Source organism: Periplaneta americana, chromosome 11 (genome assembly GCF_040183065.1).
Source record: "Periplaneta americana isolate PAMFEO1 chromosome 11, P.americana_PAMFEO1_priV1, whole genome shotgun sequence".
Classification (NCBI taxonomy): Eukaryota; Metazoa; Arthropoda; class Insecta; order Blattodea; family Blattidae; genus Periplaneta; species Periplaneta americana.
The window spans coordinates 2364563-2383092 of record NC_091127.1 but is presented as its reverse complement, the minus strand read 5'-3'; the positions used below and the strand labels follow the sequence as shown (position 1 = coordinate 2383092).

The following is an 18530-nucleotide window of genomic DNA, read 5'->3' as shown; positions in this document are numbered from 1 at the left end:
CCTCAGGCAAACATAAAGTGCAATGGAGGAGCCCCATTTTATTGCTGGGTCACTGGTAATAATAATAATAATAATAATAATAATAATAATAATAATAATAATAATAATAATAATAATAATAATTTATTTAACCTGGCAGAGTTAAGGCCATACGGCCTTCTCTAACACTCAACCAGGAGTAAAACTGCGTTACAAAAAACACTACAAATTTACAAAGTACACTACAATTTTACATACAAAACTGAATAAGATAATAATAATAATAATAATAATAATAATAATAATAATAATAATAATAATAATAATATGTAAACAACAAGTAAGAAGAAATCAGACATAATATATAGCATAGAGAAGGAAAGAAAAAAGCATAATAAAATGTGAACAGCAGGTCAAAAATAAATGAGGCACACAAAGTATAAAAAATAATACAATTATTGATAATAATAATAATAATAATAATAATAATAATAATAATAATAATAAATAAGGATGGTAATAATAATGATAATAATAATAATAATAATAATAATAATAATAATAATAATAATAATAGTAAAATAATAACAGGCCTAGTAGTAATAATAATGCTAATAGTAGTAATAAAATAGTGCAGTACAAAGCATACAATGAATACAATATTTTTAAGTACACACAGTAAGGAAAATTATGTTTATATATATAGCTCAACTTATCACATTAGAGATATACCATTATCGGAAAATATGAAAACAAAAATATAAAATAAGTTGAATATCACTAGAACATAAAAAATGTGAATACGTGGAAACATGCAATACAACACTTGTCATAATAGTAAGTTAGTTTGGCAACTCGTCATAAGATAATTTTCTAACTTGGATTTGAAAGATTTCAATATTCGGCAGCCCTTGACTTCAGGCGGCAGAGAGTTCCAGTGCCGAGAAGTAGCAACAGTGAAAGATGAGGAATACAGAGATGATGTGTGAAGTGGAATTTCTAGCTTGTTATCGCGTTGTGATCGAGTATTAATATTATGATAGCGAGAGAGAGTATGAAAACGAGCGAATAAATAATAGGGGATGAAGTGTGCATAATTCGATATAGGAGAGAAAGTGAGTGCAGATTTCTCCTCTCATGTAACCTAAACCATGATAACTTCTCGAAAGAAGGTGAGATATGATCATAGTATCGAACATTACAAATGAAGCGGACGCACGCGTTGTGAACACGCTGTAGTTTCTGGCCGGAATCAATCCTGAGATCACTGAACAAAACGTCGCAATAATCGAGAATGAGTGTCTGTACCAGCGTCTGTTTTAATTTAGTACGTACGCAACCAACAGTACAGGCGTCTCGGCCCTCAGCCCTTTCGTTCTCCTGTTATAGAAAAGAGTCTGTTTTGGAAATTAAAAAATAACATTTTTTAAGAATTTGCCTTCCTCTACCGTTCAATACGCCGTAGGGTAAAGAATTGCCCTTTGTACCACAGATAGACTTCGACCACCCCTATTTGTACTACATATAAGCTTTCGTCCCGCTGTAAATTCGTCCGAATTATGGCACCGAGAATTTTGACCGAATTTTTGGTAATTTTTTCTCGAAAATCAGCTTGTGTTCGGGATTCCCATTTTGTCGCTACCGTATCCGAGGTTAGTCAAGGGGGAATACGGGGCCGCATCCAGTTCCTCGTTATGGTCATTATTTCCGCACACTAGAGACTGAAACATTTTAGGTACACAAAAAATACGGCTAGGAAAAAGTGCTAACACAGAGGGTTTGGAATTGAACGGGTTACATCAGCTTCTTGTCTATGCGGATGACGTGAATATGTTAGGAGAAAATTCCCAAACGATTAGGGGAAACGCGGAAATTCTAGTTGAAGCAAGTAAAGCGATTGGGTTGGAAGTAAATCCCGAAAAGACTAAATATATGATTATGTCTCGTGACCAGAATATAGTAAGAAATAGAACTATAAAAATTGGAGATTTATCTTTCGAAGAGGTGGAAAAATTCAAATATCTTGGAGCATCAGTAACAAACATAAATGACACTCGGGAGGAAATTAAACGCAGAATAAATATGGGAAATGCCTGTTATTATTCGGTTGAGAAGCTTTTGCCATCTAGTCTTCTGTCAAAAAATCTGAAACTTAGAATTTATAAAACACTTATATTACCAGTTGTTCTGTATGGTTGTGAAACTTGGACTCTCACTTTGAGAGAGGAACAGAGATTAAGGGTGTTTGAGAATAAGGTTCTTAGAAAAATATTTGGGGCTAAGAGGGATGAAGTTACAGGAGAATGGAGAAAGTTACACAACACAGAGCTGCACGCATTGTATACTTCACCTGACATAATTAGGAACATCAAATCCAGACGTTTGAGATGGACAGGGCATGTAGCACGTATGGGCGAATCCAGAAATGCCATATAGAGTGTTAGTTGGGAGGCCGGAGGGCAAAAGACCTTTGGGGAGGCCGAGACGTAGATGGGAGGATAATATTAAAATGGATTTGAGAGAGGTAGGATATGATGGTAGAAACTGGATTAATCTTGCTCAAGATAGGGAACAATGGCGGGCTTATGTGAGGGCGGCAATGAACTTCCTGGTTCCTTAAAAGCCAGTAAGTAAGTAAGGAAAAAGTGCAGTAGATTTGGTCGATTTTACTGGTGATTAGTGGTAAACATGCTGGGATGCTACAGTGAAAAGGGCGGGTCTCTGAGCCCCTTCGTTCTCCTTGTGTAGAGTAAAGTCTGTTTTGGAAAGTCAAAATTACCGTTTTTTTTATTTTGCCGGGCTCTACAGTCCATATTTCTGGGGGCAGAGAGTTGCCCTGTGCACTGCAGATAGAGTTCGAGGAGCTCTATTCGCCGCACTTATCAGTTTTGTTCTCACTACACATTCGACGGAGTTATGGCGGCGAGAATGTTGGCGCAATAGGGTTCCTTGGTATTTTTTTCTCGAAAATCTGCTTGTGTTCGGGATTCCCATTTTGACGCTACCGTATCCTAGGTTAGTCAAGGGGGAATACAACACCGCATCCCGTTCCTCGATATGGCCATTATTTCCGCAGACTAGAGACTGAAATATTTTAGGTACACAAAAAATACGTCTAGGAAGAAGGTGCGGCTCAACTGCAGTATTATTGTCCCGCTATGCTCTCCCTCTGAATGAGTGCCAAAATACTTCTTGCGTATTTTGTGCTCCTTTACTTACAGCTTCTGGTTCTTGTGCTTGCGCAGTGTCACATCATTGGACTTTGAAAAATGTCTTATTTTCATGCGGGACATTAAGTGCAGTTTCTATAATTTCTTAATTTCTTGCGGGACATTAAGTGCAGTTTCTATAATTTCTTAATTTCTTGCGGGACATTAAGTGCAGTTTCTATAATGTCTTAATTTCATGCGGGACATTAAGTGCAGTTTCTATAATGTCTTAATTTCTTGCGGGACATTAAGTGCAGTTTCTATAATTTCTTAATTTCTTGCGGGACATTAAGTGCAGTTTCTATAATGTCTTATTTTCATGCGGGACATTAAGTGCAGTTTCTATAATGTCTTATTTTCATGCGGGACATTAAGTGCAGTTTCTATAATGTCTTAATTTCTTGCGGGACATTAAGTGCAGTTTCTATAATTTCTTAATTTCTTGCGGGACATTAAGTGCAGTTTCTATAATTTCTTAATTTCTTGCGGGACATTAAGTGCAGTTTCTATAATGTCTTAATTTCTTGCGGGACATTAAGTGCAGTTTCTATAACGTCTTATTTTCATGCGGGACATTAAGTGCAGTTTCTATAATGTCTTATTTTCATGCGGGACATTAAGTGCAGTTTCTATAACGTCTTATTTTCATGCGGGACATTAAGTGCAGTTTCTATAATGTCTTATTTTCATGCGGGACATTAAGTGCAGTTTCTATAATGTCTTATTTTCATGCGGGACATTAAGTGCAGTTTCTATAATTTCTTAATTTCTTGCGGGACATTAAGTGCAGTTTCTAAATGTAATCTTCATGTTACGATGTTTGGTGACGTATACACGTCCGTTGATGTGACATATTAATGAAATTTATTCAGTAGTTTCTAAAATTTCTTAATTTCTTGCGGGACATTAAGTGCAGTTTCTATAACGTCTTATTTTCATGCGGGACATTAAGTGCAGTTTCTATAATGTCTTATTTTCATGCGGGACATTAAGTGCAGTTTCTATAACGTCTTATTTTCATGCGGGACATTAAGTGCAGTTTCTATAATGTCTTATTTTCATGCGGGACATTAAGTGCAGTTTCTATAACGTCTTATTTTCATGCGGGACATTAAGTGCAGTTTCTATAATGTCTTATTTTCATGCGGGACATTAAGTGCAGTTTCTAAATGTAATCTTCATGTTACGATGTTTGGTGACGTATACACGTCCGTTGATGTGACATATTAATGAAATTCATTCAGTAGTTTCTAAAATTTCTTAATTTCTTGCGGGACATTAAGTGCAGTTTCTATAATTTCTTAATTTCATGCGGAACATTAAGTGCAGTTTCTATAATTTCTTAATTTCATGCGGAACATTAAGTGCAGTTTCTATAATTTCTTAATTTCTTGCGGGACATTAAGTGCAGTTTCTATAATTTCTTAATTTCTTGCGGGACATTAAGTGCAGTTTCTATAATTTCTTAATTTCTTGCGGGACATTAAGTGCAGTTTCTAAAATTTCTTAATTTCATGCGGGACATTAAGTGCAGTTTTTAAAATTCCTAACTTCTTGCGGAACATTAAGTGTAGTTTCTAAATGTAATCTTCATGTTACGATGTTTGGTGACGTATACACGTCCGTTGATGTGACATATTAATGAAATTCATTCAGTAGTTTCTAAAATTTCTTAATTTCTTGCGGGACATCAAGTGCAGTTTCTATAATTTCTTAATTTCTTGCGGGACATTAAGTGCAGTTTCTATAATGTCTTATTTTCATGCGGGACATTAAGTGCAGTTTCTATAATTTCTTAATTTCTTGCGGGACATTAAGTGCAGTTTCTATAATTTCTTAATTTCTTGCGGGACATTAAGTGCAGTTTCTATAATTTCTTAATTTCATGCGGAACATTAAGTGCAGTTTCTATAATTTCTTAATTTCTTGCGGGACATTAAGTGCAGTTCCTATAATTTCTTAATTTCTTGCGGGACATTAAGTGCAGTTTCTATAATTTCTTAATTTCATGCGGAACATTAAGTGCAGTTTCTATAATTTCTTAATTTCTTGCGGGACATTAAGTGCAGTTTCTAAAATTTCTTAATTTCTTGCGGGACATTAAGTGCAGTTTCTAAAATTTCTTAATTTCTTGCGGGACATCAAGTGCAGTTTCTATAATTTCTTAATTTCATGCGGAACATTAAGTGCAGTTTTGTTTGGCTGTGATAGTAATTTTCCACAGTAGGAAGCTGATCCCGGCCTACTCTAACTAAATAACAAATTGTATTTATCGAGTGAATGCATTATGTTAAAGATCATAAACTACAGTACACAATATCATCTGCAGTATTTTATCGAACGAAAACACAAGGGTGACAGTAATAAGAAAACTTCAGCATCTCCTGCCATCTCATGCACTCATTGACAATCATGCGATCTGTACTAAGCATACGGATGCTGCCATCTGCACTCCGTAACGAAAACTGCTGAAGTCTCGAATGTGAAGTTCTGGATATTTATTTGAAAAATTAATTTACACTTTTGTCAATTTAGTTAGTTTGTGTTTATTGATTTACTATTTATTTTACAAATTAATTTCTACTGTTAATTGAGTTAGCTTGCGATTTGCTATTTACTTAAAAATTTTTGTGTAATGTTAACGTTAGCCTGTTAATTTTATGATTGTATCTTATTTATATTCCATATTCAAGCACTGTATCTGTGTAATCAACACTAATAGTAAATAAGTATACCTACTCATATCCTGGATATTTTGAAACACAAGTTTTATAAACATACATACAAATATGAGCCTACAATTTTATTATCGACGGAAATAAACGTCGCTGAACGGATTGAGACCAACTTCGGGCTCAATCGAGTTCGACGACACATAACATTTAAAATTGTGCCACGAATATAGCGCATACTATAGACAAATAAATATTCTCTCATTAGTTTTCCGAGTTTCAGGTAATTCATTTTACTGACTCATGCTGAAAATAATATTAATATGTGTAGTATATATTTTATCTTCCACTGTAAAAAACGTAATTAAATGAAATCATTTACCGCATGCCAGGAAAAGAAGATAAACCTTCAGTTTCTGCGTTGCAACGATAGGCTTTGTTATGTAAACCAGAAAGTAAGACGTCTGATCTCATTCAAAGATTTGTTTCTTGAAATATCGATATATAATATGTTGTATAAGATAAATTAATGAAAAGCGAGTATGTCCTACTTTTTTATTATTATTATTATTATTATTATTATTATTATTATTATTATTATTATTATTATTATTATTATTATTCCTGTAACGTCTGTCATATTCTATTACTATATTCTATTAGTTGTTTAGTTGTTTTTTGAATAAATAATCATTATGCTGCCATCTAGCGATTGCGAAATAAATCATGTTATAACCCTCACAGTCGTGTAACCCTTACGGCAAGATTATTACATTGTAATAATGTAATAATCTTGCCCTTATGGTATGGTTTGGAGAAACTCTACTTTCATCAAAAATGCCTTTTCTTCGGTGGAGGCTCTGGTGGTGATTCTCATTCTTTGTTGCCATTTCATAACATGGGAATGGCCCATAGACTTACTAAATAACCGCGAGAATGGCCAATCCGATATCTGTGTTAAGGGGTATAATGTTACCCGTTGGCAAGCCTGACAGTTGTCAGTGTTGCCAATAAATCTGTTTATTTTTAACTGTCTTTCGGCGACAATTTCTATTAACTTTTTATGTTACTTAAATAAGGATTTAGTTACTTTTTAAGAACCCTCTAGCGACAAAAATAAAACCATTTACAATAAGTAAATAATAAGAATTCTAGCAACTTTTGAACTACAGTCCGGCAACTTCCACACACTTTAGTTGGCAACACTGGTCACTGCAAGAAAAGTACCCAGAGTTGCCAGGTTGAGGGATTTATCCCTCGACGTAGGGATTTTTTGGTCGAAAAGGGATTGAAGGATTTTTTGACAGAATGACTCAAAATGTAGGGATTTTCACACCTTTTCAATTTTTCCATTTTTAAATATTTTTCAAACTATTTTTATTTTTTTCAGACATAAAATGAGTTTCTTAATTTTTATTAAAAGCACATAAAAGTGATTTAACACTGAAAACTCTATTACATGCTTAATATATGGTTTGTCAACAATGAGTGTTGTTATAATATATAATTTTAATTGAGTTGAGTTTTAAATAGTTGAGTGTTTCAGATAGAAACGACCAATGAGATTTATATTCTTCTTTTTTAATTTTACTGCTTGCTGGCTGCCATTTAACATTGTAATTTACATCTTCCCGCTTTATATTCAAATCGATTCAGTACTTCAGTAGAGAGCAGATTGTTGCGAACATGAGTACGTTAGGGATATACTGTAGTTTCAGTAGTTGTGTTAACAGCCGGGAAAAATGTACATATTATACATTATGAACATACTTTTAAGTTGATATTTTTAAGTGTCTGTTTATTTTCTTAGTTTTAAATTACTGATTTTTTTAAGCGTGTGTTTATTTTATTGGTACAATGAGTGATCTTCAAGATCCATGCCGAAAAAAAACATGAAATTAGAAAAGAGTTATCTACAGTAAATGTTGAAACTGTTCAATGAAAATATGTAACCTACAACAAGGATTCAAGAGACAACAAAATAGCTGGGCTGCTGGTTGCGGAAGAAGAGAGAGAAGAATAATGTGAACAGGGTCATCAATAATATGCCGATCTTAGGGTGATTACTCTGTTCCACTGTGATATTTATTAGGAACATTGTCTTATTCTATTATTTTAATTCGTTTCTAAAATATGTATTTTGGAGTTTAGACCAGACCACTCCAAGAGGGATTTTTTCTAAATTTGAGGGATTTTTCAACCTATCGGAGGGATTTTGTTTCGTAAAAACTTGGCAACATTGAAAGTACCACAGAGGAGACAAATGACGTGAGAGTAGGGGTGTAAAAGTTTTGTTTGTAATAATCGGTATGTGACGTAAAGTATTGTAATTCCTTGTTTACATGATAGGTATTATTGTCAAGGTTGACATTGATTGTTACTTTGTTGATAGTTTTTCAGATGAAAGACAGGGTTGCGAATTGTGATTTGCAGTCAGTAATGAAAGTGCTACAGTTAATAAAAGAGTTGTGAAGCTGGCGTGCGTAGCATTATGTAAGAGAAGAAGCTGATTTTAAAAATAAGCATATATCCAATTAGCTGTGTTATTGCATAACATGTGAATGAGATTTGAATCAGCTGAGTAGTGCGTGAACGAAAGTATTAGTTGTTTTCAGTGTTGAACGAAAACATGTCAATGCACAAGTGGCTGTCTACCGGTTCTATATATCTAAATGTTGATGCTGTGGATGAAAAAGAAAAGGACGGAATTCTTTTCAGGTAAAACTAATTCATTTTTTCCTATTAATCATGAGTGTACTTGTTTTACATATAGGCAATATCTTTAAAACATTATATAACGTGGCACGTGCTTACCTTCGCATATAAACTGTCTAGGTGCTAATTTGTAAGTTTTCACACTAGGGTAATTTGCTCGGAGACGTCGTTGCATGTAAACCACTTTTACACTAAACCTAACCTTAGTGTATACAACATATACTAAAAGACTAACCTAACCTGCCCCAGATTAAGGAAAAGGTTTGGTTAGATCAGTTTAGGATTTTAGTATATCTTGCAAAAACAAATTACCACTAGGGTAATTTGCTAGGAGACGTCGTTGCATATAAACCACTTTTACACTAACCTAAAATTTGTTTTTGCAAGATATTCTAAAACCCTAAACTGACCTAACCTAACCTTTTCCTTAATCTGTGACAGGTTAGGTTAGTGTTTTAGTATACGTTGTATAAACTAAGGTTAGGTTTAGTGTAAAAGTGGTCTATATGCAACGACTCTCCTAGCAAATTATCAGTTTCACAGTTCTTGTTTTTTCAAAAATATAAATTAAATAGGACTCATGTCTATTAGACATATTTTTCTTGTTTTTATAAATACTACCTCTTCTCAAAATATTAGACCCTTTTTTCTTAACACTCTGTATATTTAACATACCGGTACCATGTAAGTTTGATGATGGAACTCTCAATATTTTTGTAGTAATCGATATAGCCTATTATTCATTAGTTCTCTTTTTATATCACATCACATGTTCCTTTATTCTGTCACAGTCTGCAGGTTGGAGACTATTAAGTTTTCCCTATAGTAGTTCGAAAATCAATACTGACTGCCTAGGTAATATACCTGATGAAAGGTCTTGCAGGGTAAGCATAAGATTTTAAAAAAATTCAAATATTAATTCCAAAAAAAGTATTCAGCAGAGATCTTTATTACTTACTTACTTACAAATGGCTTTTAAGGAACCTGGAGGTTCATTGCCGCCCTCACATAAGCCCGCCATCAGTCTCTATCCTGTGCAAGATTAATCCAGTCTCTATCATCATATCCCACCTCCCTCAAATCCTTTTAATATTATCCTCCCATCTACGTCTCGGCCTCCCTAAAGGTCTTTTTCCCTCCGGTCTCCCAACTAACACTCTATATGCATTTCTGGATACGCCCATACGTGCTACATGCCATGCCCATCTCAAACGTCTGGATTTAATGTTCCTAATTATGTCTGGTGAATACAATGCGTGCAGTTCTGCGTTGTGTAACTTTCTCCATTCTCCTGTAACTTCATCCTGCTTAGCCCCAAATATTTTCCTAAGCACCTTATTCTCAATCACCCTTAACCTATGTTCCTCTCTCAGAGTGAGAGTCCAAGTTTCACAATCATACAGAAGAACCGGTAATATAACTGTTTTATAAATTCTAACTTTCAGATTTTTTGACAGCAGACTGGATGATAAAAGCTTTTCAACCGAATAATAACAGGCATTTCCCATATTTATTCTGCGTTTAATTTCCTCCCGAGTGTCATTTAAATTTGTTACTGTTGCTCCAAGATATTTGAATTTTTCCACCTCTTCGAAGGATAAATCTCCAATTTTTATATTTCCATTTCGTACAATATTCTGGTCACGAGACATAATCATATACTTTGTCTTTTCAGGATTTACTTCCAAACCGATCGCTTTACTTGCTTCAAGTAAAATTTCAGTGTTTTCCCTAATCGTTTGTGTATTTTCTCCTAACATATTCACGTCATCCGCATAGACAAGAAGCTGATGTAACCCGTTCAATTCCAAACCCTGCCTGTTATCCTGAACTTTCCTAATGGCATATTCTAGAGCAAAGTTAAAAAGTAAAGGTGATAGTGCATCTCCCTGCTTTAGCCCGCAGTGAATCGGAAAAGCATCAGATAGAAACTGACCTAGGCCTATATGATCTTTATTACTTCATAAAATTAAATAAAACCACGAAATCTTGTAATCTGCAAATTTTCATGACAACTCAAGGGGGTTTTGGGTTGTGGCTGTTGTTAAGTTAACCAGAATTGAATGACTTGAAATAAATGTTGTATGAAGACTTCCTCTGCAGAAATGTTTGTATTAAAGATTTTATCTTTTATTAATTCGTCCTACAGAATAATATCTGTAATATTGACAATTTTTTCTCTTCAAAAAATATAAATGTTTGTGTTTAAACTTTGACATTACCTGATAATACCTACAATGTACACAAACTTACGTAATAGGACTCATTATTTGTAGTGTATAAAGAAAGCCCTAAATTATCTCAGTGCTGTTAGCACATTTTGTGTTCATAGCCTGCTATACAGTAGGCTACTGTGTTACTTAGAACACATGTTTAAGTTTGCTAATATTTACGAGTTAAATGTTAACTATTGGTATGTACATACTAGTCCTTTATCTAATCTCTTGCGGAAATGTAAATTAGCGTGTAAGTAATAGTCAAGTAAATGCACTTCTTTACTGCACTGGAGACACATTAAGATAGCTTATCTACTAATGTTTTTCAAACTGAGTACGCAAGGAATTGAAAGTGTTAACAGTAAATTTAATTACCTCTTCGGACATTGTACTGTATATAGGGTGAATGTCATTAAATGAAACTTGAGATATTTCAAACAGAAAAGTTTAATGCAGATTTGCTCGTTTTTTGCTTCCTTTTGGAGATAAAAATTGTTTTATATGAAACATTTCATAGCGTGTTTTCCGAAAGCCGTTGATTTAATTCCCAATATGCTCAGTCAATTTAAGAGAGCAGTGTGTTATGATGATAAATTACTCAAAAAATATCAGTTTTGTCCTTTAAATGTGCAGGAATTTGATCAAAACAAATGTAACTTTTCGTTCTACAAACGAATTTTACAATGTAACATTTGTTCGGATCAAATACTTACATTGTATTCTGCCCAAGGTCAGATCTTTCACTGCAAAAACAGCATTCTGCAATCTTTCCTATTTTCTGCCTTCCCCTTAGCCTCCTCATATGATCCATATATCTTAATATTGTCTACCATCTGATATCTTCTTCTGCCCCAAACTTTTCTCCCGTTTACCATTCCTTCCAGTGCATCCTTTAGTAGGCAGTTTCTTATCGGCTAGTGACCCAACCAATTCCTTTTTCTCTTCCTGATCAGTTTCAGCATCATTCTTTCTTTACCTATGCTTTCTAATACAGCTTCGTTTCTTATTCTGTCTGTCCATTTCACATGCTCTATCCTTCTCCATGTCCCATTTTAAATGCTTCTAGTCGCTTCTCTTCACTTCGTCGTAATGTCCATGTTTCTGCTCCATAAAATGTCACACTCCACACAAAGCACTTCACTAGTCTCTTCCTTAGTTTTTTTTTTCAGAAGGCCGCAGAAGGTGCTGCTTTTTCTATTAGAAACTTCCTTTGCCATTGCTATCCTCCTTTTGACTTCCTGGCAGCAGCTCATCTTACTGCTTATAGTACACCCCAAGTATTTGAAGCTGTCCACTTGCTCTACTACCTCATTTAGTATTTGCACGTTTACCTTCTTTATTTTTCATCCGACAATCATCGTCTTCATCTTATTTGCATTTATCTTTATCCCATACTGTTCACAGCTGTCATTTAGTAGCATATCCGTTAGTATCGTCTCTTCTTCTGCTGACAATGCCACTTATCATCAGCAAATCTTATGCACTTTATTCTTCTTCTTCCTGCTATCACTCCTTCCATATTTCTGCACATTTAAAGGACAAAACTAAAATATTTCAGTCATTTAATATCATAATACACTGCTTGAGATTCTGGTTGATAGCCTATACACATCTACTATTATCAGGCAGTACATCTCACTTGACGATATGTGTCAGAGTAAGAACAATTGTTGTTGTTTTCTAATACCAGGCTTTTGACAATAAAGTCATTTGACCTCTTGCACTCCAATATTTTTCAAAGATATTATCATGGTCAGCCACTGAAGCACAGATTTTGAGGTGTTCCGAATCCATTTCTTGGTTTGAGTTGCACAATGGGCAGCTAGGGGACTGATATATTCCAATTCTGTGGAAGTGTTTGGCCAAACAGTCATGGCCTGTTGCCAATCTAAATGCAGCTACAGACGATTTTCGTGGTAAATCGGGAATTAACTGTGGATTATGATGCAGAGAGTTCCATTTTTTTCCCTTGAGATTGTGTTATCAAATTTTGTTTGTTGAAGTATATTTAATAAATCTTTTCACAGAGTAATATGTAGATTTAGTAACAGGTCTGTAAGTAGCAGTGCTGCCCTTCTTTGCTAAAGCATCCGCATTCTCGTTTCCCAGGATTCCACAATTGTTTGTATACATCTGAAATCTGATTAGTACTGGGTGTTCAGTTCAAAGTGTGTCATGGCTCGCTGTATGCCGTCATGTGGCTAGTCGATGAGCCTAGAAAATTCAATCTTCCTACACTTCCGCAGAGGTGTATTACTTATGTGCTAGAGAAGTTGCCTAGCAAGTACGGCATTCATTCAGAAGAGTACTTACCGATACGTACGGTAACGCCGGTAGTGGCAGGAGTGTGAACTGTTTCGAAACATGTACTGAGGTGAGTTTTTTCATACTGTCGGGATATGGGGAGAGGGTTAAGACGATTACTTACTATTTGTTGACATTAACTTCGACGGTCAACATGGACACGGAGCATTTGATTTGTGTTGTGGAATGTTGCCGTACACAACCGATTATAACAAATACCCTGCGTACGACTTGGCCGCGCAAAACACAGTTCGAAAGAAGTTATGGTAGCACACAGACCGTACAGACCGCCATCTGTTGCTAAGACGTTCAAGTTATACCTTACACGTTCTCAAGTTCAGATTGAACGCCTTGATTAATAGGCAACTTGTCTGACACAAAAGCTGAAACTCGCTTCAAATCGCTGACTCATCAACAGTGACGTCATGACACACTTTGAAATGAACACCCAGTATAATATGTAGCTAGTCTACAATGTATGCAATAGAGGGAGAAAGGAACTATCTCCTTGCTTAGTTGCCTCATAAGTGGTGCCTTGTTGGTATCACTTGTGAGGTTCAGACCTGTCTTCGGACAGTTGATTAAACAACAACAATGCACTGCTCTCTTAAATTGACTGAGCATATTAGGAATTAAATCCATGACTTTTCCAACACGCTATGAAATGTTTCATATAAAACAATTTTTATCTCGAAAAGGATTTGAACCACGGCCTGCTTTCACGAGAGATGTGCTTGATATTTGGAAGAGTTTACATATCTTCACCATTTGATTTCCTGCTTGAATGAATCTAAAACCAACTATTAGAAAGGGCATTAAAAGTAATGAACTGTGTGTGTTATTAAATCTGACAGGTTAAGTGCAGTGTCATTCACTTTACAAACATGGTAGTTATTTGGATGTTGAATAGATAAGGCTGACAGCAGGAAATCAGGACATGGCTTTGTAATTATATGGAATTCGAATAAAAGTGCAAGAAGTCTGTTTCAAATTTTCAGTAAATATTTTGTGTTGGCAGTAATTTTGCAGTTTGTCTGCAGAAAAACTGTTGAACAGATTTCGTTCATATTCAGTAACTATACGGGCGAAAACGAAGAAATTAATTGTAATAATTAATATTTATTTATTTATTATTTTGCTAATAATTGTAACATAAAATATATATATATATATATATATATATATATATATATATATATATATTCAGAAAAACTTTAGCTCGCTCCTGAAAGAGTAGAACTCGTGCTCAGGGGCGGATTCCTTAATTGAAATTAATAATTATACAATACAATTTGTCTTATGTCTACTGTGCAATTATAGTATAGGCCTATAAATTTAAATTTACAATTTTTCAATTTTTATAAAATCCATACATAACTTTTTAAATTTAATACTAGAACTATTAGAATTGACAAGATTAGGATATTTAAATATGAATTTGTTATGTATTCTTGGGCCTAAATTACTACTATGATTAAATACTGTAGCAGTGTTGCATTTTGGTTCAAACAATCTTAAAGAATTCATACCTTTTTGTTTCATAACTATGAGAATACAATTCAAAATTATTTCGATTTTTATGTATGAATTTTATTAATACAATATAATAAATTTGTCTTACGTTAAGTACATTAAAGTCTAGAAACAAATTTTGAGATGGAAAATCAATAAGTTTATGAAGACATATTTTAATTATTTTCTTCTGTAATAAATAAAGTGGATTAAAATTGGATTTAAGTGAGCTACCCCATCCTATAATTCCATACATAATATGAAACCATAATTGATCTTATTTGCAAATAGCACTAAGTGACTTTAGTCAAAACTAACCCTAAGGATTTGCTTCCTAAATTCGCTTTCATATTAAAAAAAGAAAAACATTACGGGCATGGACATTGTGTCCAAAAATGGCGAGTCTGAGAAATTAATTATTTTATTTTGTAAGGAGACGTTGCCATGAAGGCAAAGAATAATGAACAAAAGGTGTAGGTATAAAAAAGAAAATTAATAAAATGAATAAGTTAACCTGACTTAAATGCTGAGCAAGAATAAATTAACAGTTACAAAACAATAAAGCATCATGCAGAAATTTATAACAAAAATGTCTCTAATGGAAACGTTTCGAAACAAATTTTGTGATGTATTGTCTCTCTTTCTCCCTTCTTGACCCTCTCTCTCATGTCTGGGTTGGTGGTCACGTCTAAAAACTTATGGTTGATGATTTGGAAGTGTTCTTCATCGTGATTGTATGTTAGGATAAAGGTTAGAGCAGGTAACTAGTAAATCCGATAGTGGAAATTTGGTGACTCCAAGAGAAAGACATTTGTAAAAATGTATTCGTAGATAACGAACCTTTATAGTCACAGACTTTACATTAGATTTGATTACGTCTTCATTAGCTGTAAAGAATTACAGATATGCATGGAATCGTCAGTACACAACATAATATAACATCTATATATATATATATATATATATATATATATATATAATTTGAACTGGTAATGGAAATTACGGGACAACGGCTGAACGGATTTTAATAAATGACCCCTCATTTTGAAGCTTGGAACCCAAAGTTTTTCAGAAAAATAATAGTTTTCAGTGAAATGTCAGTTTTCCTACATAATTTTCCTATTTTCCAAAATCCATCTTTCGTCAGTTTCGAGAACTAATTGCATTTCAACACGAGTAAAACAAAACACACTACAATAAACAATAGGCTATTACTCGAAGGCCATATCCTGCAGGATTGCTGACATATTTAGAGTTTAAATTCAATTGGCTATGAAAAGCTTCAAGACTTACTAAAATAATTTACAGGTCTGATTCTGTGGTGTGTAATTTTCTGAGTACAGTTGTGTATTGGATATTAAAATCCACAAAACTTGGTGTGGTTTAATGACATTATTACCATTAGAAATTAATTATTACTATTCATTCATTCATTCATTCATTCATTCATTTATTTTATTCCATAGATCTTACATGAGCAATGAAGCTTTAAGATGTGGAACAAGTAAAAATTTTACAATATTACAATTACAGTTTTTACAAATTTTTATAGTTTTACAATTTAGTAATTTTCTACAATTTTTACAATTTTTTACAACATTTTGGCGAGATGTATGCCATGATGTTAATATATAAACTACAAAACTTGTGTAAGATAATAATGATATTATTATTAAACATCAAATATTTTATAGTTATTAATCAAGTGTGTTGGGTATGTTTCATATATTTAATGGTGGTGTGGTGTAGATTCAGTATTGGCTCGAGAGAGCGCGAAAATTACAGTTCCTAAGGAAAGATGGTATTACTTACTGATAAAATAAGAGGCCTAGTAGTACCCCGATCATTTCCGCAAGATCTCTTAGCATGATAAAATGATTTTACCTTCTACATTTAAAGCTCTACACGCAGCAGCTATACCAAGATGCTATGTCTATTGTTCGAAAGCATAGCAAACCTGACTTTTTTTTAACTTTCACCTACAATCCACATTGACCTGAAATACTGTAGTTACTGCTTTACTCCCACATGAAAAACCCACTGATCACCCTGACATTGTTGCTTGTGTTTTCGCGTTGAAACTAAAAAACTGAAGGTGGATAGGTTCAAGAAAAAGTATTTGGCATAAAATAACATTCAGAGGGAGTATGTTTCATTATTATGGAAGCAAATAACTTTCAAAATGTCTGGTATTTTTCATTGAAAATAGATTTGAAAAATTTTTATTTGAACGTCTAACAAACTTAGTTTGCAGCATTTGCTGCACAAGCCACTAGTTTAATGCAATCTTAATTCTAAGTATCATGTAAAACTAAGTTAATTCAATTTTATATTGGAAGTAAAACACAGCGTCAAGGATTGATTACACAAGCTTATTATAAACTTAATACTAAGTAACAACATTCCGACTTCATCTACAAAGAAGTCCAGGAATGTTCAACTCGACCTCCCAAACACCCCCTGTTGGCCCATGGCAATGGTAATAATACACGTAATTCTTCCAGTTTCTCTTTTTCCTATATTCACACATACAGTTATAAGTAATTAATTAACTAGCGGACTTACTCGTGTTAATTATGTAAGTCTGTGCGGCTTACAGCTGTTTCGGTGCTTCATCACACCATCCTCAGAGCCTACTAGATCTCGGTGTCATCTCGAACTTCTGTGCCTGTGGTGTGGGTGCGTTTGATTGTTGAAAGGTATTGAAAAGTGGAGTCGAATAGTGTGTGTGTACTTAAATTGATCTGTGTGTTGAGAATTTTATTGGGGCGTGTTTTAGTGTGTCTGTATATTTCATGTTGTTCTAGTGTGTTGAGTTTTTGGTTTTTGGGTTGTATGTGTAGGATTTCCATGTGCGCATTTATGTTATTGTATGTATGGTTAGCATTGGTTATGTGATCGGCGTATGTAGATGTATTGTGTCCTCTGGTTATTGCTTTAATGTGTTCTTTGTAGCGTGTTTGGAATGATCTGCCTGTCTGTCCAATGTAAAACTTGTCGCAACTATTACATGCGAGTTTGTATACACCTGTGTGGTTGTATTTATTTGTTTGTGTTGTTTGTGTGTTGAGATGTCTTTGTAGTGTGTTTTCTGTTCTGTATGCTATGTTGTATTTCTGCTTTCTGAATGAAGGTGCGATCTTATGTGTGCTTTTGTTTTCATATGTTAGTGTGATGTATTTCTTGTGTTCTTGTGTTTGTGTGTGTTATGTTTTGCGTGTTTTTATATTTGTTAAGTTTTTGTTTTGTCTTCCTTATGATGTTGTCTATTATGTTCGGGTTGTAACCGTTTTCTTGTGCTATGTATTTGACTGTGTTCACTTCTTCATTGTAGTGTTGTTGGCTCATGGGTATGTTGAGTAATCTGTGTACCATTGTCCTGAATGCAGCATGTTTGTGTTGTATGGGGCGGTTAGATGTGTTGCGTATGTGTGTGGTGGTTATATGCAGTTATATGCATTGAGGAAGTATGTGTCATTTCATCACATCTATTTTTTTAATTAAACATGGATTCACGTTTATCAGGTTGTATTTCAATAGTGAACGTTTAGCTTTCATTTTAATCTGTCTTCGGACAGTTGACTAAGCAAATTCTCATATGCTGGATTATCATGAGAGAGGACCTGGACTTCATAAGATTTCAGTCAAGAACAATGGCCACATTCTTTCATACACTTACATAACATGAATTTCATAATAGGTCTGGTAGGCTATTTTAACTTGGTATTGCCTTGACACTCAATTGAACTGAAGGAGGTCATGCACAACACTGTAATGGGAATGTTATAAACCATTCAGGATGATGTGGAATTTTACAATGTAATTCTGAACTGAAAGTGGAGCCAGCCCGAGCTGATCTCTGATGTTTACCAACACGTTATTATGCAGGGCATAAATAATAAGTTAATCTTCTCTCTTGCTTA

General features: G+C 34.2%; 1 protein-coding gene across 1 annotated transcript in view; it reads left to right on the top strand.

The window, feature by feature from the left end:
* The first annotated feature begins 8124 nt into the window (after nucleotides 1-8124).
* Nucleotides 8125-18530, top strand: part of LOC138708718 (ATP-binding cassette sub-family C member 5-like) — a 347709-nt gene continuing 337303 nt past the window's right edge. The window contains exon 1 of the mRNA XM_069838825.1: nucleotides 8125-8578. Coding sequence (XP_069694926.1) covers nucleotides 8490-8578 — 89 coding nt within the window. The 5' untranslated portion in view covers nucleotides 8125-8489. The remainder of the gene's footprint in view (nucleotides 8579-18530) is intronic.